The following is a 23,283-nucleotide window of genomic DNA, read 5'->3' on the forward strand; positions in this document are numbered from 1 at the left end:
GCCTGCAACGGCACGCCACTGAGCTCGATCTTCCGCTTTCAATTTCCATCCGCTGCCAGTCACTTATACACGTATATCGTCACATTACCTAGCTGGGGGGCGTCCTACGCTACGCTTGCCAAGGCGTGGTCTCAAACTCCAGGACATACTACTCCAACGGCTGTCGGTTCTGCGAGGATTTCACGATGTATCTTTCTTTTAGTCTTTATTTCATGATAATCGGTCGAATCTATCAAAACTTATAGTTTACATAATTATTCAACGTTTTATTATATGTTTATTAAATAAACCACTGAATTACATCTTATTATTATTCTTCTTCTTCGAGTGCCACTCCGACTAGCGAAGGTTGGCAGTCAGCTTTAAATACTCCTTCTTGTTCTTCGCGAGGCGAAAGAGTTCGGCAGCACTCGCGATTCCTGTCCATACACGGATGTTGCACAGCCAAGACTTTTTTCTGCGCCCAACAGCTCTCCTTCCGGCAACTTTTCCCATCATAATCAGTTGCAAAAGTTCATATCTTTCATGCCTAAGCACGTGTCCGAGATATGCAACTTTTCTCTTCTTGACAGTCTCCAAAAGTTGCCGTTTTTGGTCGACGCGTCGCAGAACTTCCGTGCGAAGCACAACAACGTGCAGAAGGCACTTCGAGCTATTTCGATGCGAGTCTTTACCTCCTGTTCACAGCTCCAGGTGTCATTAAGCCATGTCCCCAGATATTTGTACTTGCGCACCTTCTCAATTTTTTGGCCTGCTACAATGATAGCAATGTCATAGAAGCTATGTGTAGATAACACCATGATCTTCGTTTTTGATAGGTTCATCCTCAGACCAGCGTTTTCAGTGCACTCATTAACACGGCTCATAATTAATTGCAGCTTTTCAGGAGATGATGCTATTAGGACTGTATCGTCTATTATTATAAAAAAGTAAATTTATTTATTTCTTCTTTCATTGTTTTTCTAAATTTAATTATGGGAACTCCAAAAGCAAAAGTTGCGGGATTTAGTTTAAAAAAAAAGATTAGAAACTTATTTACACCTAACAGTGACTATTTCCTCTTTGTTACGATTATTACCACTGACCGAATGATAGTCAGCTGAAACCGTATAAAACCTAAAAAAAGAAAAAAAATTACAAAATACTAAATCATATTTATTAATTTTTATTTGAATTTCACAAAATACAATACAATGATTTTATACATTATTCAGTTGGAAATATTACTAAAATAATAAGTGATATTAACATAAACAAAACCCAATTAATTATATTAAAAGCTTTCATTTTATTTTATCTGTTTATGTCGGTCAACTCAATCTACATAACAATAAATATGGACAAAGTGAATTTGACGAATTTGTTTGACGAAATTACCAAAAATGAATTCGATGTATCACGTGACCAACAATTGACAATATTTTATTTCGAATTGATTAACAATTGATTTAGAAGAAAGCGAAGTTCGTAATCGCTTTGACAATATTGTTGAGCCACTCTGAATTTTAAAGCAGTGTAAAAAAATAAGTTTACACTTTTGTTGCTTGTTACAATACGGTCTAGTGTACAAAATTCCGTTAAAACAAAGATCAAAGTTAGATAGAATCAAAGTTTTGCAATTTAAATTTCGAATCATCTCAAGGGTTTTGTTAATGTCACATCTATTATAATTTGTCTTAAGCACTTTCAACTGTTTTATTTCCATTCTAATGTCCATTTACTGCTTGTTTCTCGTAGCACGTTCCTTGTAATACAATCATCAGCCTCGCCAACCCGTGAACGATGGCGATCTATGAATGAAATAATAAATATTAAGCCATTATTTTCATTAATTCATCTAATTCGAGTCTTATTAGTAATAGAATAATATTTATCTTCACAGTGATAAAATTTGATAATATTTTTTTTACAATACCAAAATACCATGTTAAATAGCATTTTTTATACTAAAAATTAACAATTGTTATTACTGAAAAAAATACTCAAGTTGTTTTCTAATTTGTGCCAAATTTTTAACTGTTATAATTTTCGTTAGTTTTTTTTAAATATTTAGAACCGGTGTTTACATCATTACATATTTTTTATACTTTATTTAGAGCAGGGAAAAAATCTAATATCGTATTATGGTAAGATAGCCTAGTATATAAGTGTTCCATTTTTAAATGATATAATGCTTTATCATTTTAGTATTGCCAATTATGTATTTTTTACAGTTTTAATAGTGCACTTAATTTTCTTCATTTGAGTGGCTCACTGTATTGATAACCGCTTTTATAATGAGTGACAATGTTTAGGTAATATCGTAGTGTATAACGATACGTACGCGTTGAAGGTGGGCGCGGGTTGCGGCGCCTGCCCCGACTGCTGCGCCAGGTTGCCGAACGTCAGCGTGTTCTGCGTCGCTAGACTCTCGAAGGTGGCGTTCGACTGTGTCGGTGACCCGAAGTCTGTTTAGATATTTTTTATTATGATTAAAATTTAGCTAAATTTAATTTATTTGGAGATGATTTTGTTTGACCACTATCAAATTCCTATTTGGTTCTTAAAAGCAACACATCTTTTTTTTTTTTAATTTACTTAAAACCTAATTAAGCGATATGCCACCAACCCTAGTAACTAGGATGTTATGTTATTTATATTATATGTACACTGTATCTGCAGTTTCACTAACTCAAACGGGCTTACATAAAGTCCTAGCACGTAGTTTTTTATTAACAAAATAACCGTTACTATTTCCATACTTCAATCATCATAACCTTGAACTATACTCACTAGGAGAAGCATTTCCGAAACCTTTACTCGGTGATGTATTTCCAAAGGTGGACCCTCCGAAGCCAGTCCCTCCGAATGAGGCGGGTGCACCAAATCCACTATTAGGGCTCTTGTTAAAACCACCAAACGCCGAAGAACCAAAACTGCAAGTGTATCATATATTTTATAAAATTTTAGAAAATCTTGTGTTAGAAAACATCAGCTACATTTCAAAATAAAAGTTTCTTTTATTTCAGTTAAACATAAAAAAAATTATTAAATATATTAATATTTATTTATTTATTTATTGACACTTTATTGCACCCAAACTTAAAACTAAAAATTACAATTTTTAAACAAACAAAACAAAGGTGAGGTGCAACAGGCGGCCTTATCGCTAAGCAGCGATCTCTTCCAGGCAACCTTTGAGCAGAGGATCATAATATTTATAAATGGGAAGGGTACAAGCCAGTTTACCTATATACTACATACACTACTACATACATAATACATACATACATAAATATACTACACTACTATTATATATAATATAAATATACAAAATATAATAAATATAAAAATAGATTTCTTACCCGGGTTGCCCCCCGAACATTGGCTTCGTTCCAAATACAGGTGATCCTCCAAACGCTCCCGGCGCTACAAATATACAATCATTATAGAAAATGATATCTCGAAAACCAACAATAAGTATTACAGGATGGGAATTGATGTGGTTATTTTATATTTTGATACTAGTTAATTATTAATCGTATGATAATATGCGATTCCGACGCAGCCTATTGATAAACGATGGTAGATTAAATCTGACATGGGCCAGAAATGTTTACGCGAGTATGTAATAGAACAAAAATAAGTATCATTTTATTGTATATATAACAAAAAATGGCAACATAACATATTTTAGTATATATTAGTAATAATTGTTATCAAGTAAGTGGCAATAAATTTTCTTTTTTAAATATTGCTTGATCATAATACTGAGATCATATTTAATATAAAAAAATGTAAACACTTCTCACTTTTTTACATAAGCAACATTGATAATTTTCATTGTATTTTTATCTCTTTCTTTAATAAAAAATACCTGTTTGTTGTTGTTGTGGAGGCGATCCGAACACAGATTTAGTTTCGCCACCGCTGAACGGGCCCGGACTACCGAAAGGCTGAGCGGAGGGAGCACTGAAGCTACCACCCGAATTTCCGAATATCGAAGACGCTTGGGTCGTTGGTTGTTGTTGACCTTTGGCGATAAATCCGATATTAATATTAAAAATAACATACATCAAATAGAAAAACATATAATATATTTTATAAAATTCAATCAAATCAATGAACAGAAATTAGTTATATAGATATAGTTATCAGTTTAGTTTAGTTTCATATCAATTAACAACAATTTTTATTCGCCAGCGTGGAATTCATTAGCGATGAAAATCCTTCAAAATCGACCATTTTTATTTGAATTATACATATCAGATATTTTAGTTAGCTTAGAAAATCTTAGTTAGGTAGCAGTAATCTAAAATAAAATGGTTTGGTGGTTGATAGCTCACAAATAACTATATTAACTTAAGAAGGCGCAGTTATTTTGAAATAACACACAGACATTTCAATTTTATTTATTTGTTAATAACATAAGTAGTTCTTCGTGAATTTGATATCGAGGAGTTATAAAATCGAATATATTAACTAAAATATGTATTTAATACCAAAACCGGAAGATCCAAAAGCATTGGTATTGCCACCGCTCCAAAAGTCAGTGGCCGGCTTCTGACCGAAGGCTGCTCCACCTCCGCTGAAAATGCTAGCCGCGACAGGATTCGCTCCAGTGAAACCTTGTTTACTACCAAATACATTCGTATTATTGCTGCCAAAAACTGAGTTGGATGATCTGCAATACAACATTACAATTGATTATTTTTTGCAAACAAAACATATTAAAATATAAAATTTAACATAATAAAACATGCATGAAATTTTGCACCTGCACTGGGGGATCGTGGTGGAATAAGGTCCAGGCTCAGAAGTAGGCCTTTGCTTAGCAGTGCGGGATTTATTTATTTATTATCTATATATATTCTTTATGTATTTTTACAAATATTTATCTAAGCCGTTGGTATGAAAAAAAAACTTACGATCCAAAAATATTTCCTCCACTTGTCTGCGAAGGAGCGTTTGTAGTCGATATACTTGCACTGGCGAACAAATTAGACTCAGCGTTGCCAAACAGTGATCCACTTTGTGCTGTAGTGGCAGGTGTTCCGAATATGGACGCTTGAGTGACGGCCGTCGGTGAGCCAAATACTGATGCTTGTGTCGTTTGCGTTGGAGTTCCAAACACAGACGTTTGTGTCGCTGGTGGAGGAGTTCCGAATATAGACGCCTGAGTCGACGGTGTTCCAAAACCTGGACTCGGAGTAGGTGACGTTCCAAACACAGATTGATTAGTTCCAAACACAGACGCTTGTGTAGTGGTCGGCGATGTGCCAAATATGCTCTGTGTCGTCGACGCTGGAGCGTTACCAAATACAGATTTCGAAGCGGCAGCACTAAATATACTTTGAGCGGAAGGAGAACCAAATATAGACGAAGAAGTCGTAGATCCGAATATACTCGATGTTGATGTCGCCGTACCAAATATAGAGGCTTGAGTAGTTTGAGGACCAAACGCAGCGGCTGAAGCTGATGCGAAAACCGACGACGCATTTGGTGCAAATGCTGGCGGTTGCGATGTAAAGGTCTGTGGCGTGCTTGAAAATACTGATGCAGATGTTGTTGTTGCGGGCGTACTAAAATCTATTGGTTTGGATTCGCTTGTTGTTGTAGTTAAAGTAGTTGATGCACTAAATGTTGTTTCTGTAGAGGCTGCACTGAAAACATTATCTGTAACATTTGTCACAGTGTTATCTGACTGACTAGCGATGGTGTCTGTTTGCGAATCCTCTTTATTTTCATTGATTTCTAATGGCTTAGGTGGTGGTGTACTTGTAGCTATAATTTGGGGTGATTGTTCTGCAGCTTGTTCAACCACAGGCGGTGTAGATGGCGTGGTAGTAATTGTAATTTGTTTTGATAAGTTTTCTGCGGATGTAAATGGTACTGATGTCTGTTCAGGCACAACAGGCGGCACAGGCGAAACAGGATCCACTTGCGGTTTAGAAGCTAAAAATAATAAAAAAAATGTGCTTAATATAAATAATAATCTGTAACACGTGCATATTTTAAGGCTTAGAACACTAGCATACATAGCATCGTGAAAAAAACGAAAACGATTATTAAGATCGACGTTCATCATTATATAATACCGCAGAATAAATAGCGCCTGCGACTTGTATGTAAAAATATATACGCAAAATGTTACCTGTAGGAGGAGGTGAGATTGTGGTCCCAGCGAAAATAGATGGGGATACTTTTTCCACTTTAGCTTCAGCAGCAGGTTTCTTGAGATCAACTAAAAATAATAGTCTCTATGTAATTACTATATACAAAACAATTTGATTAAATATATAAAAAATAAGAGGTAAAATAGTACCTATTATAACAGACTGTGCTGGAGTTTTGCTCGCCATTGCTGCTAAAGACGGTTTAAGTTCATTGTCATTTTTATTATCTGTTTCTGGTTTATGCTGAACGTTTTCTTTAGGTTTTTCTGGAACATTCTTCTTAGACTTGTCTTCGGCTAACTTAGCGATAGCTTTGGGTTCAGTTTTACCGAAAGTAAATCCTTGGCTGCTGCTCTTCAAAACATCGGGCACATTTTGATTTTTACTGACCAACGGGGATTTTAAGCTGAACATATTTGTTATTGGTTTCTCTCCTTTGGGTTTATTCACTTTAGATGAAGCTGTGTTAGCTTCTGGTTCACCTGTTTCCTCAGATTTTGGATTAGCGGTTGAAGAAACTGTGGCTTCGGATGTTTGACCTTGATTCTTGGTGAATATGTTAGTCGTATCAGCAGTGGGCTTTGAAGCGAATACAGCTGCTGGCGCAGCGGCTGTCGGTGGTTTTGAAACTACAAGCACAATTTATGTTTAACTTTCATGTACTGAATTGATAAGCATTTGAAAGTTCGTATAATTACGTTACTCTCATATGTGATAGTTAAAAATTATGAAATTCAGCAAGGATTAGTGGATTGTGCTAGCGTTGGATAAAAGGTTTTTTTCTTGTAATGTCTTTATTATAGTAATTACAAAGCAGTAGAAACAATATTGAATACTTTTAGAGCCAAAGTAAAAATAAATACTATATAAATGTATTTTAAAGTTTAAATAATTAAAAAAAAAACATATTGTTTTTATGAAATATTCCATTTTAACTTGTGTCATTTATCGAAGTATTATACTGAGGATCCCATCATCATAGAGCGGACGCTTCCCAAAATATATCTTCGATAAATAACTCGAGGTATTAATAATTGCATAATTATATTAGTTTCATTTTCACTTACAGCTGAACGCGGTAGGCGAACAAATATTTTGTCCCATAAACGTATTAGCATCGTTCTTTGGTTCAGCAGCTTGTTGCGTACTTTCTACGGTGCCTGCACCATTTTTGAGTATCATTTTTCTTAGTAAGCTTTTTGTATCTGGTGTCATAGGCGATAGTTTCTGTTGTTGAACTGGTGCTTGTTCGATCCCTTGGCCGGGCGGCTTCGAGAAAGGTGATTCTGAAGGTTTTTCATTTGAATCTAGAAAATAATATCTATTTAGTATATAACTGATGTCATCATATATGAAAACGACAGTAAAAATAAATGACCCACTCATCAATTGCTGTTTCGGTTAAGAAGATGGGTGAGCCGAAGTAAATACAGACACGAGTGACATAACAACTTAGTTCCCAAGGTTGGTAGCGCTTTGACAATGTGAGTGAGGGTCTGACAGTTGGCAAGGTGGCAACACCTTGGCAAAGTTTAAAGAATAGTTATAATTTATATTCCTTTATTTCGGGCTGCTGTTGGGATCAGCAGCCCTTAATAAAGGAATAAGTGCTAGTAATAAATTTATTGTTATTTTTGTTTAGAAATCGTCAGCACTAGTTCGAAGTTTGGAAATTAGTAGTGTTTTCGAGCAACAGTTACCACTTGTGACTACACACTTCGTTGTCTGCCATATTTATATTAAAAACAAATCGTTTATATAATTGTCAAATATTATAATTAGTATCAATTATATAAAACTATTTAATGTATTACCAGTATTATCAGTAAACAATGTCCTGGCGACACTAGCAGCTTTAACGGGTTTCAAATTAGTCGCTGGCGTGAAAGAAGGTGTAACAACGGGTGATTCCTTCACTATATCAGGTTTCGACTCCAATGCAGTCGGTTGGGCGTCTAAAAATACAATTTTAATGTGATTCATAATAATTAAAAATATATTTACACAATTTCCCTTGTTGCTTGGAGGACCCCTCCTTCTCCATGTTGGTGGTACGTGTGGACCTGATTCGTCAGAGTCGAGTCTACGTGTGCCTCTACAGATCCCACAATGGTGACTTGGAGACAAGCCGATTATTTGACCATCTTAGTCGGGTGGCAGATGCTGCGCAAGAGCAATTTCCTAACGCGGAATTGGTGTTTTTGGGGGATTTTAATGCTCACCACGAATCATGGTTGAAATCCTTCAAAACTGACCATGCTGGAAGGACTGCTCATGCGTTTGCTCTCACACATGACTTGACCCAACTGGTTGATCAGCCCACCAGGATCCCAGACATTGATGGGCAAGCACCTTCTCTACTGGACCTTCTGCTGACTTCTCACCCGGTGGAATATCAGGTTGTGGTTCAGGCTCCTCTTGGCTCTTCGGATCACGGCCTTATATCTACCAGAGTGCAACAGGCCAAGCTGCCGCCACTAGCGGTATGCAAACGTCGCGTTTGGCACTATATGTCGGCAGATTGGGACGGTATGCGCGATTACTATGCGTCGGTCCCTTGGAAGGAACGTTACTTCAGTGGGAATGACCCGACAGCTAGTGCCGCTGCTGTTGCTGACGAGATCATGTTGGGAATGGAATTCTACATTCCTAGCTCAGATCTCGTCAGTAGGGGTACACGTAACCGTTGCTTCACTCGTGAATGTACCGATGCTGTATCATCTAAGTAGGCGGCATATCGCGAGTGGATCAACGGCTGCATTAGCGGGGCATCTAACATTGACTCACTGAAAGCAAACTACTAGAAAGGCATACATGAGAGCGGATGCACAGCGCATTGTACAGATTGGTCATGATCTTGTTTCGCATCCTAGGGGCTCCCGTAGCTTCTGGCGTCTGACCAAGTCTGTGCAAAACAATTTCTGCCAACCTTCGCTGCCAACGCTCAGAAATCCGGACGGATCGCTAGCTCACAGTCCGCAAGAGCAAGCTGATCTCCTGGCTAAACTCTTTGCCGATAATTCCGTCATCGATGATTGTAGTGCGCTGCCACCTACAATACCTTCATGTGGCCATACGATGCCTGAAATCAAAATCAGGAAACGTGATGTGCGTGCGGAGCTGCAATCACTTGATGTACGGAAAGCTAGCGGTCTCGATGGAATACCAGCCATAGTACTGAAGAAGTGCGCAGCGGAGCTGTCTCCTGTGTTAACGCGCCTGTTCCAACTTTCTCTCTCTTCGGGATGTGTGCCGGAGGCTTGGAGAAGAGCTAATGTGCAAGCGGTTCCCAAAAAAGGGGATCGGTCTGATCCGGCAAATTATCGGCCAATAGCTATCACCTCAGTGCTTTGTAAGGTGATGGAACGGATTTTAAACAACCAACTGATCCATTACCTAGAAGATCACTGTCTAATTAATGATCGTCAGTACGGGTTTCGACCAAAACGGTCTACAGGTGATCTTCTAGCGTGCGTAACACACCTCTGGGGTGAAGCTATCGACAAGCATGGAGAATCGTTGGCTGTCAGCCTCGATATCTCCAAGGCTTTCGACAGGGTCTGGCACAAAAGTCTTCTCTCCAAGCTGCCGGCATATGGTCTGCCTGCTCAGCTATGCACCTGGATTGCCAGCTTCCTACACAAGCGTAGCCTTCGTGTTTTAGTTGATGGTTGCGCTTCACAATTTTATGTAGTGAATGCTGGGGTCCCCCAGGGATCTGTGCTATCTCCCACACTCTTTCTTTTGCATATCAATGATATGCTCTCTCTTGGGAACATACATTGCTATGCAGATGATAGTACAGTGCATGGTGGATACCACGGACGCGCAGTGGCTGGGCGGGCGGAAATTGAGGAGAAGTGGAAGGATCTTGTCATTGAACTCGATAAGACATTAGAGCTCATCGCCAAATGGGGCTCTGATAATCTTGTTGAGTTTAATGCCAAGAAAACAGAGGTATGCGCTCTCACAGCGAAAAAGTCAGCATTTTCCTCTCTTGCCTCCCTCTGTGGTACTCCGCTGGTGATACAAAGCAAAATCGCCATGCTGGGGATCGACGTTCGCTGCTACCTTAGTCCAAGGGATTACATCGAGGCTGTTATAAAAACAGCTTCACGGAAACTCGGAGTTCTGAACCAGGTGCGGCGTTTTTTCACGCCACAACAACTGTGCCTGCTGTACAAAACACAGGTACGGTCTTGCGTGGAATATTGCTCGCACCTTTGGGATGGCTCCGCTAAGTACCTACTGGAGGCCTTGGACCGGCTGCAGCGACGTGCCGTACGCATTATTGGCGACGTAAAGGTCACAAACACCCTTGAACCTTTACAATTGCGTCATGAGATAGCAGCACTGAGCGCTTTCTATCGACTGTATCACGGCGAGTGCTCTGAGGAATTATTCTCTCTAATTCCTGCTTCCCCCTTCCTTCTTAAGTCCACGCGAGCTGGTTCTCGATGTCACCGCCTAACTGTGACATCAATTCCATCGCGAACAAAGAAATTTGGCAACTCCTTTCTTTGTCGCACTTCCAAAAAATGGAATTCCTTACCAGCTCACGTGTTCCCCTCCTCTTACAACCCGGGTTCCTTCAAACGAGGCGTGAAGAGGCATCTTGCGGGCCGGCAAGGCGATGGCGGCTAGTGCAGAACGTTTTTCCCGTCTGTACTGGCCGTCGTCGCGTTTGGACTCTACTACCACTTACCATCAGGTGGAGTAGAGTCATTTGCCCTCCCGGCAAATATAAAAAAAAAATCCGTATGTTGTTTAAGAGAAATTCTAAGCGGATGGGCGGATTTTATTACAAAGGTGACTTGATTATGATGATATGATACTCCCGGTATTTTTAGGTAAGAGAATTTGTTCAGCTGTTCGAAGATCATCGGTCTTTCTAGTTGTTAAACGGTAATGAGCAATTTCTACTAGTCTGATCGATTCAAAATTTAGTATCCTGTGATATAACGATACTGAGTTGTTAATGATACATCTTGGTAGAATCTACATTTCGAAACGGATTTATAAGAACCAATTTGAATAAAGAATATTTTAGATTTTTTTTAATTACAGCAATTTTACTTACAAGCGAAAGCAGTCGGAGCACCGATTTTTTGCGACATAAATATATTGACGTCACTCTTCATTGGCTGCACATTCGTTAACTTCTGAGTGAAGTTTTGTGTATTAAGAGCAGGGGCGATAGGTTTTTGCTGTTCCGTTTTTATCGGCATTTGAGTGAATGATGGAAATTGTGGTTTAGTATTTTTTTCAGACGATTTTTCTTTTTGGATATCTGTAATACACATAATATGTTAAAACACAGCAGAGTGTTCGTTCCATTTTCTATTTCATCTAAGTTAGTAATAGAAATCATTGCGATAATGTCTCTAGGAGTTAGAGTCGAACGGTTCCACTTATTTTTTTAATAATAGATCAGATATAAAGACAAAGAGCCGAGATGGAATGCCGAACACCGCAAATTCAAATTCGGGTAAGTACTCCTGAGTATTTAAGCTAAATTTATATTTGTATTTCATTTCGTCCTGGATCTGGCAGTAATGGATCATCATGGAAAACTATGGATGGAATAAATACTTCATGTGTCGGAAAAAAAAACTTCAAAAACGTCACAATCTTTTATTTTAGAGAAGAGGAGGCATTTGCCGCTCACTACGGTGTAATAATTTTTTACATATTTTTTATTTTACTCGCTTACGTTAGATGTGTATGCCATATATGTGTAGTGTGAGTTTTTTTAATTTAGTCGATAGCATTGACTTTAAGTGTGATATGTATGAGATTCCGATGTTGTCATTAGATGGCGCTGTTTATTCCATACAAATTAACGTCAACGCTATAAAAACTACTTACTTACACTGTATCAACACACACACTTTTATCTTTTAATGCAAATTTAAAAAATACATTTTACTATTAAAAAAATATATTACAAAAAGGTACGTTACCTTTTTGCGCTACGAATTCTGTTTTGGGTTCAATTTTTATTGGCATCTGTTGATGTTTCTTTTCTTTTTTCTCTTTAATACTATTTGCGTATCTCTGCTTCAGAGTTTCCAGGTGTTGTGTTATTTCCAGGTTGACCGGTTTAATTTTGATTGGCTTGTGGTTCGATAACATATCACGAAGTGCGTCTAACTTTTGGGAATTAAGTACTTGTTCCTTTGCCTTGTTTTGAGGTTCAATGCTCATATTAAGAATATTTTTAGTTAGTTTTGAGAGAGGGTCTCTGAAACAAGAATGAAAGTTATTATGTCACCTTCACAGTCTAATGTAGTAAATACTAATTACATGTATTGTTACAAATATAAACTCGTATGTACTTTAAAACTAATGTTTCTAATGGTTTTGTATACCTTTTTATAACTTTTATCAGATTCAATTTAAACTTCGTACAGTTGTTGTCTGTCATATGTGACTTACTTTAAATTGCTTAACCAATTTAAAGTAATTACTATTCTGTAAGAACTTCGCAACTCAGCATAGCATACAATTATAACATTTACAGGATACGTGGATCAAAATATAATAATACCGTATCACCGTAAGTCAGTTTTCAACAATTCACGAGTGAGATACGAAACTAGTTCTTATTAACTAGCCTTTTGCGTCGCTTTTTGCTTGTTTGCTTCCCTAATGTCAATCTCATCACACCAGTTTCATCGAAATGGAAAGTTTTAATAAAATACCATTATTTTAAATAACAGCTCAGCATATTCTTTATTTCAATTTTAAAAAGTAAACGAAATGGCAAATGGGCCTCCTCACGGTAAGTGGACTTTGGCGCTGTAAGAATTACAGGTCCACGAGTCAATGGGCCTGAAATTATACTGGCTCACTCACCCTCTAAAATGATACAAAAAAGTGCTATTCAGAGGCAGAATAAACGATGAGTGTGTAGTACCTACCCAGATGGACTTGCACAGTGCCCTACCAACAAGTATATATACTGTAAATAATGCAAGCCTTTTTTTTAACGCTGGAAATTTTACTGGATTATATATTACGCGTTTCCCCCACGGGAACAGTGGGTATGTGGGGCTCGCCGGTGTCCAAGGCGGAATACCCACTAAAAAACCAGCGGTACCCTTTCCGTCTTAACGAGGAGCGCCACGGGGTCGCTTTCGCATGCTACCGTGACGCTTTGAAATATTGCAGGCCTGCTTATTTAAATTTAAAGTTATATAAATGACTACTTACTTGTTTTTAAAAGGTGTGCTTCGTAAAAGAGACGTCGATTTAAACATTGGTGTAAAATTACATTCGTTCATAGCTTTTCTTAATGTCTTGAGTTCGGCTTGCTGACGACACAGTATTTCCTGCTGTTTCACTAGAGGCTGGTACACATCGTCTAATATTGGACGAATCATTCGTTCTCCGGTTCTGGATTGTGAAAATACTATACTTATTACATGAATCGAATGTATATAGTCCGTAACTCTGCTGTGGGCTAATTTACTATATACATTATCCTACTGACTATACTAGGATTGCAATGCATCAGACCTGATCCCACTCAACCGAGGGACCCCACCCAAACAAAAAATTATATAATTTTACTCTATCCGGAATTGGGGGAGGCTTAATATCAAAGTGCTGTTGCTAAATTTAAAAAAATATATAAAGTAAAATTTGTGTTAGTAGTACTTTATGGATGTTAGTAAGCCTTGTGAAAGAAACGGTCGCGCCCTAGTGCCACATACTAGTGTTTGTTTTGCAGCAGCTTACAATCTGTTGTCATCTAATTTATTTAATATTTATTAAAATATATTTTTTTTCATTATTAATTAATCCAACAGTGTTTTCTTATAAATTTAAAAGTTTATCTAGTATGAGGTAAAGAGAAGCTAAAATTTATACCAATAAATGTACGAATAACATCTATGTACAGGTAAGTATGTGTGTGTGTACTCTTGATTGTGTGTGCTTGTATGCCATGCTTGTATTGGATTGGATTCAATTAATCTATTTTGTAATGTTGCTGCAAGTTCTATACAAATTCAAGTTATTTTAAAATTAATTATTATTAATATATGTATATTTAGTACTTACTTGCTGAACTGATCTCTTGCATCAATTTCGTTCCATTTGAAATCAAGCGCTTTAAGTGCTTGATCTAGCTGATTCTGGACGTAGTACGCTAGTTTCTTTACAGACGCTATTCGTTTCGCTGTTAGTGGATCCATTTGAGTCCATTCTTGGTGATCTTTCGCTCTTTATAAGAAAAATAAAAAAATCATGTGTAAAAATGGATAATTTGATTCGGTACTATATGAGCCGAGATTACTTAGTAATTTTATAAGGTTATGTTGATCTCAATTGAAGTGTGTCAAAATTAAGATAAGCGCTGCTCAGTTTTCAAATGCCTTATTTATCCATGGTCAGCGGTAAAGGAAAATAAAGCAAGAAACTCAAGGGATAAAATTTTGTCGTATTTATTGTTATTTTTTATATTATAAATAAATTCGTTATGACTCACTCAGCCAACGTCCTCGACTCGGCGACGACTGCGCATGCGCGGACAAGTTCTAACTTGAGCTGCGTCACGTTGTCACGTAGATCTTCTATGTCACATTCTTTTTTCAAAGTTTCTACATTCATGTTCATTTCTACGTCCAAATTAATCGATTGAATGTCTCGTGTAAACTGAAATTAATTAATAAAATATAATTCCATTAAATAAGTCATTTTTGTACGCAACTTTTCTATATGTAACGTTTTTTATATAAAACGTTTCTGACACAACAAGGCAGTTGTGTGTACTAAGTGCTTTAGAAGTAAACGTGCGATAATTTTTTAGATTTCAAATTGCGTTATTTTTTATGCTATTGTCATTTACTAATTATTTCTTATTTTATATTCTAATGTAATCTAACGATACACAAACTTTAATTTTACATACTGGAAATAGTATTTATTCCACTATACTACTAACATCTACATTAATTTTAGTTCCAAAGTCCACGAATCATCAAATAACACAGATTATGTTAGATGTCGACCAATGTTGTCTTGTCGAAAAGGTCGAAAGTTGTTTTTTTATTCTTATTACACTCTTCTTCTTTCTATATTTCACTCTTCTTTCTATCTTGAAATTCTTTCATTCAAATTATAATTAATTTACATACTAAATTTACACATTTTGAAAATATAGTTATGATATGAAAATGTACCTTATCTCGGTTCTCTTGTGCTAGTTTCATAAAATTGTACAATTCCATTTGAAAATCATTCACTTCTTTGATCAGCATATTCTTCAATTCCTGGTTCGCTTTAGCTTTGATAATTCTTTCTTGTTCTAATTTCAGTGCGGCACTTATTTCAGGCGATGGAACCGCTGGATGTTTCGGCGCTTGAGCACTTGGCTTTGGTTGAGGCTACAATAATAATAATAATAATAATATCCTGGGACATTTTTCACACCCGGCCATCTGATCCCAAATTATGCTTGTACAAAGCTTGTGCTATGGAAACCAGACAACTGATATACTACATATACTACTTTTCTTTTGTAAGTATATACTTATATAGATAATTACACCCAGACTCAAACAGCCACAACCCACAACCTTCGGCGTGAAAGGAAAGTATCTACCAACCACGCCAACCGGCTCGTCATTAGATAACGTGAATAAAACACAGATAATAAAATATCAAAGTTAGTTTCAGTATCTTAAACATCAAACTTATTTTGATTTTATGGTGCAAAGTAGTTCCAACCCATAGAAAAACCAATAAAATTGATTAAAATTTAAGAGAGAAAATGTTTATTTTAAATACATTTAAGAATTTTATTTTTTTAGTATATAACAGTCCAATTTAATGCATATCCCATAATAAAATTTAATATAGCAGATACCTGGTAACAATAGACCAGTACAAAGTGTGTGCAAAATTTATTTATTAGTCGGTTGTGTGACTCTAGTTTAAAATTCCGTTACAAAATTTGAAACACACATACTAATAATAATAATATGTAAACATTACCACTGAGATTGGAGCTTCAGCGACAGCGGGCGGTGTTGGTTCTTTAGTCATTTGTAAACTGGCTGTTGTTAAAGAAAAATAAACATATATTTCAGTTGCTATATGTTACAAAACTATCCTTGTAAGTTATTGGTATTACTAGCACTTGTGGCATGACGCCTGTTCTACTGTAACACTGCTTATTTTTTTTTTGTTAAACTGTGAAAATTATTTTGAATACCGTTTCTATATATTTGTGTGTGTATTTATATGTATGAGTGCGCGAATCTGTTTATAGATATATAGTAGTGCCTCGTTGGTCTTGACTGCCTTGTTGGTCTAGTAGCTTGATGTATGGCCGTAGACCCGGAGGTCTTGGGTTCAATTCCCAGGTCGGGCCAATAAAAAGTTATTTGGGTTTTCTGTCAGAAAATTCTCAGTAGCAGCCCGGAGTCTGGAAGTTGGAAGTGTGTACTCTCCCGTGCCTCGGAAAGCACGTAAAGCCGTTGGTCCTGCGCCTGAACTCTTTCCGGTCGTGTCGGATTGCCGACCCATCGGATTATGCTAGTTAGGGAAGAGAGAGTGCACCTGTGTTTGCGCACACACTTGTGCACTATAATATCTCCTGCGTAGTTGGCTAATCTCTCTTCAGATTGGCCGCCGTGGCCGAAATCGGTCTGGAGGACATTATTATTATTACAGTAGTGCCACAATCTCATCGCGATGCAAGCTAAGCAATGACTTTGATACATCTTTCTTACATTTTTACTGGTGGTAGGGCTTTGTGCAAGCTCGTCTGGGTAGGTACCACCCACTCATCAGATATTCTACCGCAAAACAGCAATACTTGATATTGTTGTGTTCCGGTTTGAAGGATGAGTGAGCCAGTGTAATTACAGACACAAGGGACATAAAATCTTAGTTCCCAAGGTTGGTGGCGCATTGGCTATAAACGATGGGTGACATTTCTTACAATGCCAATGTCTAAGGGCGTTTGGTGACCACTTACTATTCTATAAAAAAAAAAAAAATAACTTTCCTATACTTTCATTTGTCATTTATAAAGTTGCAGTTGTTGCTAAAATGCAATGTCATTTTTTTAATTTATAGGTAAGCGGGCAAACGTGCCATCTGATAGTAAGTGGCCACCACCGCCTATAAACATTGGCGATATAAGATAACTATTATTTATATCGATAACGCCACCGACCTTAGGGACTAAGATGTTATGTCCCTTGTGCCTTATACTGGCTCGCTCATCCTTCAAACAGGAATATAACAATACTAAGTATTGCTGTTTAGTCTTAGAATATCTAATGAGCAAGTGGTTTCACTGGTGGTAGGGCTTTGTGCAAGCTCGTCTGGGTAGGTACCACCCACTCATCAGATATTCTACCGCAAAACAGCAGTACTTGGTATTGTTGTGTTCCGGTTTGAAGGGTGAGTGAGCCAGTGTAATTACAGGCACAAGGGACATAAAATCTTAGTTCCCAAGGTTGGTGGCGCATTGGATATGTAAGCGATGGTTGACATTTCTTACAATGCTAATGTCTAAGAGCGTTGGTGACCACTTACCATCAGGTGGCCCATATGCTCGTCCGCCTTCCTATTCTATAAAAAAAAAAAAAAACCTACTAAGAAGGGCTTGCAAAAAGCCCTGCAACCTAGTAAACATAATTGCTTAGTAAATTTATTAATAAAAAGTTATTATATTAGTATCTCACTTGAAATGAACGATAGGCTAGTTTGTTGCTGTGGTATCGTCTTCATGGGTGCTATAACAGTTGGTTGCTTTTGAGGTTCTGGTATTATCGGTTGCGGTTGCATAATCGGTTGCGACTGTACGACAGACTGCTGTTGTATAACTTGCTGTGATTGCATCAATGTTTGCTGTTGTACAACTTGCTGCTGTTGGTTGTTAAAATAAGTATCGTGAGTTGTGAGTTTGTTTAATGCAAGCTTCTCTGGATAGGTACTGTGGTATAGCAGGTTGACTTATAGGCATAATCCTTACAACAATGACATGATCATTGAATTAAAATTATATATTAAAAGAATATTAATATATTACAATAGAGTGTAAGAGAGAGAGAAGAGAGAGAGAAACGTATGTCATCAAGAATTGTAGTCTTTGCAAGATATTGCTTTGCGGGTGTGCTGGGTCATGTGTAACCGCATAGGCGTCACACAATCGCTATCTCACTTGCACTTGCATGTGAGGCGGTTAAGGTCATTGAAATTATAGTGGCCCGGGATACTAATATTTGGTACGGCGGCGTGCGTAAGGTCAAAGAATTAAAAGACTTTTAAAAATGTAAATCACATAGTACCCATATTCTATGAAATCAATTTTATATAAAAAAAATCATTGGAGTATGTAACATATTGAATTCCGTCTTCATTATATTTTTTTTTTAATCGGGATTTTTTTTAAATCGTGTCTCAAAAACTTATACACATTAGTATGTTTCCCAGACATTACTTTATATTATTTACAAATTGATTAATTGAAAAATGACATTGTTATTTTGCTCGAAACAAAGCCATTTGATGTTATAAAGAATAAATATTGAAATATATTTTCCATGGCATTTTCTTGGTATAATCTAATTTATTTATCAAATATATACTTGATTTCTTGTCATTATTCCATGATAAGTGTTTCTTCTCCTTTATAATTTATTAAAGTATATTTTAATTATAAAATAATTTACACTAGTAATTGAAACACTCAATGAAAACTTAATTATTTTATATGATATATTTGATTGTATCGTACCTTTGGCTGGGCAGCCACTGGTGGCGGTTCAGGTTGCGACGGTACATCATCCGGAATATTTCTAAAACATAAAATGAGTAATTTATTTATATTTTGATTGTGACAGTTTGAAATATGAGTAAGTTAGTTTAATTACAGACACTATACATATTATAATATCCTAAATCTTGTGACAGTGCAAAGAAGGCGCAAGGATTAGTTATAATTTCTTGGTGTAAATAGGCTTCAATGTAAATAAAAAAAAAAAGATTACCTTGTCAAAGCATTTGCTGGCAATGCTATAGGTTGAGGTGGCGTACATAATTGAGGTGCCGATTTATTCAGATTTACAATATTGTAAATAGATAACAGTCCAGTTTGAGATACAACATGGAGGAGCGGCATCGGTGGAAGAGTTTCGTTTTCTCCTAAAATCATAAGCGTTTTTCTAAAATCTAAAGACAATTAATCTCACTAATTACTCCAAGATTGACTGGTTGAGATCCCTTTTTAGGATAAATCCTTTGTAGCTGTGATTTAATATAGCACTAAGTATATATTTGTTGTATTTTTATTTTTCATATTATGTTTATAATAAAGAGAATAAACATTTTTTTTCGAAACAGTTAAAATTTATTGTTATATAAATAACTGTTACTAGTACATAATTAATATTTATTAATTTAACATTTTACTTCACAAATAATGAAGAACGAATTTTGATAAAAAAAATAATTACGATGCATTATTATTTTAGTGTGGTATCATTTTAGAAATGCACATATGTGAAAATCTCAACACAAAATTCCATTTGTATTTACTAAATAAATTAATAAAAAATAAAGTTCCATGATTAAAATAACAATAGTTATATTTATTAGAACTACTGTTTCTATTCTTTTCTATTCTAAAACTTACCCCAAGGTAGCTGATGAATGGCTGCTGTATCAATACAAATACCGACTGGGTAGTTCTCTTGTCTTTTATCAGTCAACGGTAGTTCAGGTCTGGCTTCATCGGTCTGTATAAAAATATTTTTTTATAAACTGTTTGAATCAATAAACTTATCCAGTGGTAGAACTTTGTGAAGGTCTTACTAGGTACCACCAACTCATATGTTATTTTATATGCCTATTGCCGAACAGCAACACTTTACATAGCTGAATTCTATTTTAATGGTAAGTGAGATCTTAGAACTTGTGGCTAACACCGTTTTAAATTGATCCCTTAAAAAGGTTTACATTGCCATTTTAATGTAAGTGTCAGTGTCTATATTGTAATCATTAACTAGGAGGTGGCCTTTTGCTAATCTGCTTTCCTTATTTTATTATAAGAATAATAACACAATAAATAAATTATTTTTTACTAACCATACTATATTTTAATTAAGATATATATATATAGATTTCTGAGGTCATTCACATCTGAATAACGACCATTTTAACTACAAACTTATAATATTATTTTACCTGACACCATTGAATCCAATTCGATCCATCTGTTGTTGATAAAGTTGCTATTTCCATACTATTCGATGATGATGAAATAATTATATTCCTGTTAAACATATAATGATTACATTACTTTTAGTATTCATGTTTTTGTATGTGTGAGATATATATGTATGTGTGAAAATAGTAAATCGCCTTAATGTTATTAGAGTTTCATAAATGTCTGTCTAAGTTTGAGAACACTGTTCTCTGTATTATGATATTATAATTTATTTTTTTAATTGATACTTATAAGTTGTAAGAATATAAAATGAAAAGATTTGCTATGTATATAATTACCATTGCGCAAGTCCTTGTAGATAATAATACCAGGGTCTATTGGCGCCCATGCTGTAGCAAACATCGTCATAGTTATAACACGAGGGTGAACCACCTTTGGGAGTGTTTACTATAGTAACAACTGTAAAAAATGTATCATAGTTTTATAAAAGTTTATAAGTATATAATAATAATAATAATATCTCGTGTTCATGCACACAAATGTCTGTCTTGGGTGGGAATTGAACCCACAACCTCCGGTGTAAAAGGCAAGTATCTACCAACCACGTCAACCGGCCCGTCAAAACAATAATATACATAATTCAAGATCTCGACCAATAATATTGAGACAATTCGATGTCAACATCTAATTGTCTTTACTTCTCTTGTGGCTGGAGTAGGCTATACATATTTACTATTTTAAAATGCTAATATTTTTACTCTGTTTCTTCACTAATGTAGCAAATAAAGAAAACCAATTGAAAGAATATTTTACTTATATTCTACAAAGCATTTTATTTTGTTAAATAAGTTTTGTTTAAGAAAAAAAACTGTACAAATAAGATTTTTCTTTTTTATAGAATAGGAAGGCGGACGAGCTTATGGGACCACCTGATGGTAAGTGGTCACCAACACCCATAGACATTGGCATTGTAAGAAATGTTAACCAAGGCTTACATAGCCAATGCGCCACCTACCTTGGGACCTAAGATTTTATGTCCCTTGTGCCTGTAATAACACTGGCTCACTCACCATTCAAACCGAAATACAACAATACCAAGTACTGCTGTTTTGCGATAGTATAGCTGATGAATGGGTGGTACCTACCGAGACGAGCTTGCACAAAGTCCTACCACGAGGAAAAATTACTCATGTCACATAAAAAATATTTTTGTTTAGTGCTGGTATACAAGTGATAAACAAATCATAATATAAATGATATTATTTGTAAATGATAAATAGCAAACCTGGACGACTATTATCAGACGAATTTCTATATGCTACAGCAAACTGGTAAGTGGAGATCCAGTAAATAGCTAAAGCTTCAACGGGACTACCATCGAACAATTTTGGAGTAGGAACCATTTTCATAGGAGACAAGTCTGGTTTGTATTGAGTAAGTGTGCCATCATTGTTGCCCGTTACAATCTGTTTGCCTTTAGGACTCCAGCATAAACATCTGTAATAAAATAATTTAATGTTAAAATTGAATGCCCTTACTTATAAACATTGATTTATCTCTCTGTCATTTTTGATTTGATATTGGAAAGAAGAAGACACAGCATTGTTTAGCTTATTACCCATTGAACAATGTTTATAACTAAGGCGATAAGTATATATTAATTTGTCTTAAAAATTAAAACTAAGTATAGAAATATTTCATTTCGAAAATCTAAATTGCAAACAATTTTTTTTTATCTTTAAAACGAACACAAACATCATTAAATCATACCTTGCATTCGATTGTACCTTCTTAACTTGCATTGTGCTGATCTGACTTATAAGCAAAGTGCCATCAAAGAATATAATTCCTAGAGTATCTGGTAGGCATGGATTCCATTGTAATGCTGACACAAATGTTGATGGATGTACATCACATTTAATTGACACAGATGGTCTTATATCCTGTAACACAAACTTTATTTAATTCTACAGTTCTTTTTTTTTATAATAGTAAGTTAGTTAGAAAAATATGGAATATTCATCCTAATTTGATATATGCCTCTTCAATGTTGTATACTATCACTAAGGGTGACCACTTACAATAAGATTAAATCTGGCTTATTAATAATGTATTTTTATTATCTTTTGATGTATTTAATAATAAAAAAAATATCTTACTGCATTATGAAAGTCCATGCATTTATAAACAAGTAATGATTGTCCACCAATAACAGCTAACCATTCTTGATTACAGTTTACAGCTATATGGCTAGGTTCTATTAGAAGATTAACAGATAAATGCTGTGGTTCACATTCTTTGTCGATCAATTCTTGAAGATAATAAACTGAAAAAAAAAGCAATCAAACAAAACACTTCTTTAATCTACAAAATGTCTTGAAAATAATCTACATCTATAATCTGATCTATAAGTTTAAAAATTAACTAATATTAGGTAACTTTAGCTTTCTATACGAAAAAATATAAAATAAACACATAATTAAATACAGTAATATATCTTACCAGATAATATAGCATTCGGTGAAGCTACAAATACTATGCCATATCTACTAGTGCAAGCTACTAAGTTGTATCCACGATTTGGTAAAGGATTATTCGTATTAAATACTTTGATTTTACGTTGAAGCTTGTAGAGCAAACTCTGTAAAGAAGTAGATTGACACTTTCATATTTAATGCCAAATATTTTATTATAAATATTCAATCAATTGTCGGTCCCGAAAAAGTGTTCAGAGATATAAGCTAGTTTTTAAATAAAGCGTAACTTACCGGCTCATCGATAGCATTCGGACCAAATTGTATTTCCATTGTTATAAATAAGTATTACTACTTTAGGTACATGTCATATAAAAACAATTATAATGGTACGATTTCATCAAGAATATTTACGTTTATTTTTCAAAATAACATGTATGATAAGTTGAATTACTGCCTCTTA

The 23,283-nt window shown here is 35.6% G+C and overlaps 1 protein-coding gene across 1 annotated transcript; it reads right to left on the reverse strand.

Moving 5' to 3' along the window:
• Positions 1 to 1,156: 1,156 nt before the first annotated feature.
• Positions 1,157 to 23,270, reverse strand: LOC126770481 (nuclear pore complex protein Nup214). Its single transcript, XM_050489872.1, has 29 exons — positions 23,115 to 23,270; positions 22,849 to 22,987; positions 22,506 to 22,672; positions 22,117 to 22,289; positions 21,632 to 21,843; positions 20,685 to 20,805; positions 20,364 to 20,451; positions 19,813 to 19,915; positions 19,169 to 19,322; positions 18,916 to 18,976; positions 17,861 to 18,044; positions 16,158 to 16,219; positions 15,344 to 15,547; positions 14,650 to 14,816; positions 14,223 to 14,384; positions 13,371 to 13,553; positions 12,119 to 12,399; positions 11,236 to 11,445; positions 7,970 to 8,110; positions 7,223 to 7,462; positions 6,305 to 6,784; positions 6,134 to 6,223; positions 4,908 to 5,934; positions 4,482 to 4,663; positions 3,857 to 4,012; positions 3,345 to 3,408; positions 2,773 to 2,915; positions 2,324 to 2,447; positions 1,157 to 1,790 (listed from the first exon to the last, which is right to left on the reverse strand). The coding sequence occupies exons 1-29, from the start codon at positions 23,151 to 23,153 to the stop codon at positions 1,760 to 1,762; spliced, it is 5,388 nt and encodes a 1,795-aa protein (XP_050345829.1). The 5' UTR covers positions 23,154 to 23,270; the 3' UTR covers positions 1,157 to 1,759.
• Positions 23,271 to 23,283: the final 13 nt, after the last annotated feature.

This window comes from Nymphalis io, chromosome 9 (genome assembly GCF_905147045.1).
Source record: "Nymphalis io chromosome 9, ilAglIoxx1.1, whole genome shotgun sequence".
Classification (NCBI taxonomy): Eukaryota; Metazoa; Arthropoda; class Insecta; order Lepidoptera; family Nymphalidae; genus Nymphalis; species Nymphalis io.

Excerpts from the sequence above, each read along its gene's own strand:
- LOC126770481 (XM_050489872.1), bottom strand. The coding sequence starts at position 23,153 with ATGGAAATACAATTTGGTCCGAATGCTATCGATGAGCCG. Across the intron at positions 19,323-19,812 it reads CATTCATCAGCTACCTTGGG|GAGAAAACGAAACTCTTCCA; the intron begins GTAAGTTTTAGA and ends TTATGATTTTAG. Across the intron at positions 13,554-14,222 it reads GCAAGAGATCAGTTCAGCAA|AACCGGAGAACGAATGATTC; the intron begins GTAAGTACTAAA and ends TTCACAATCCAG.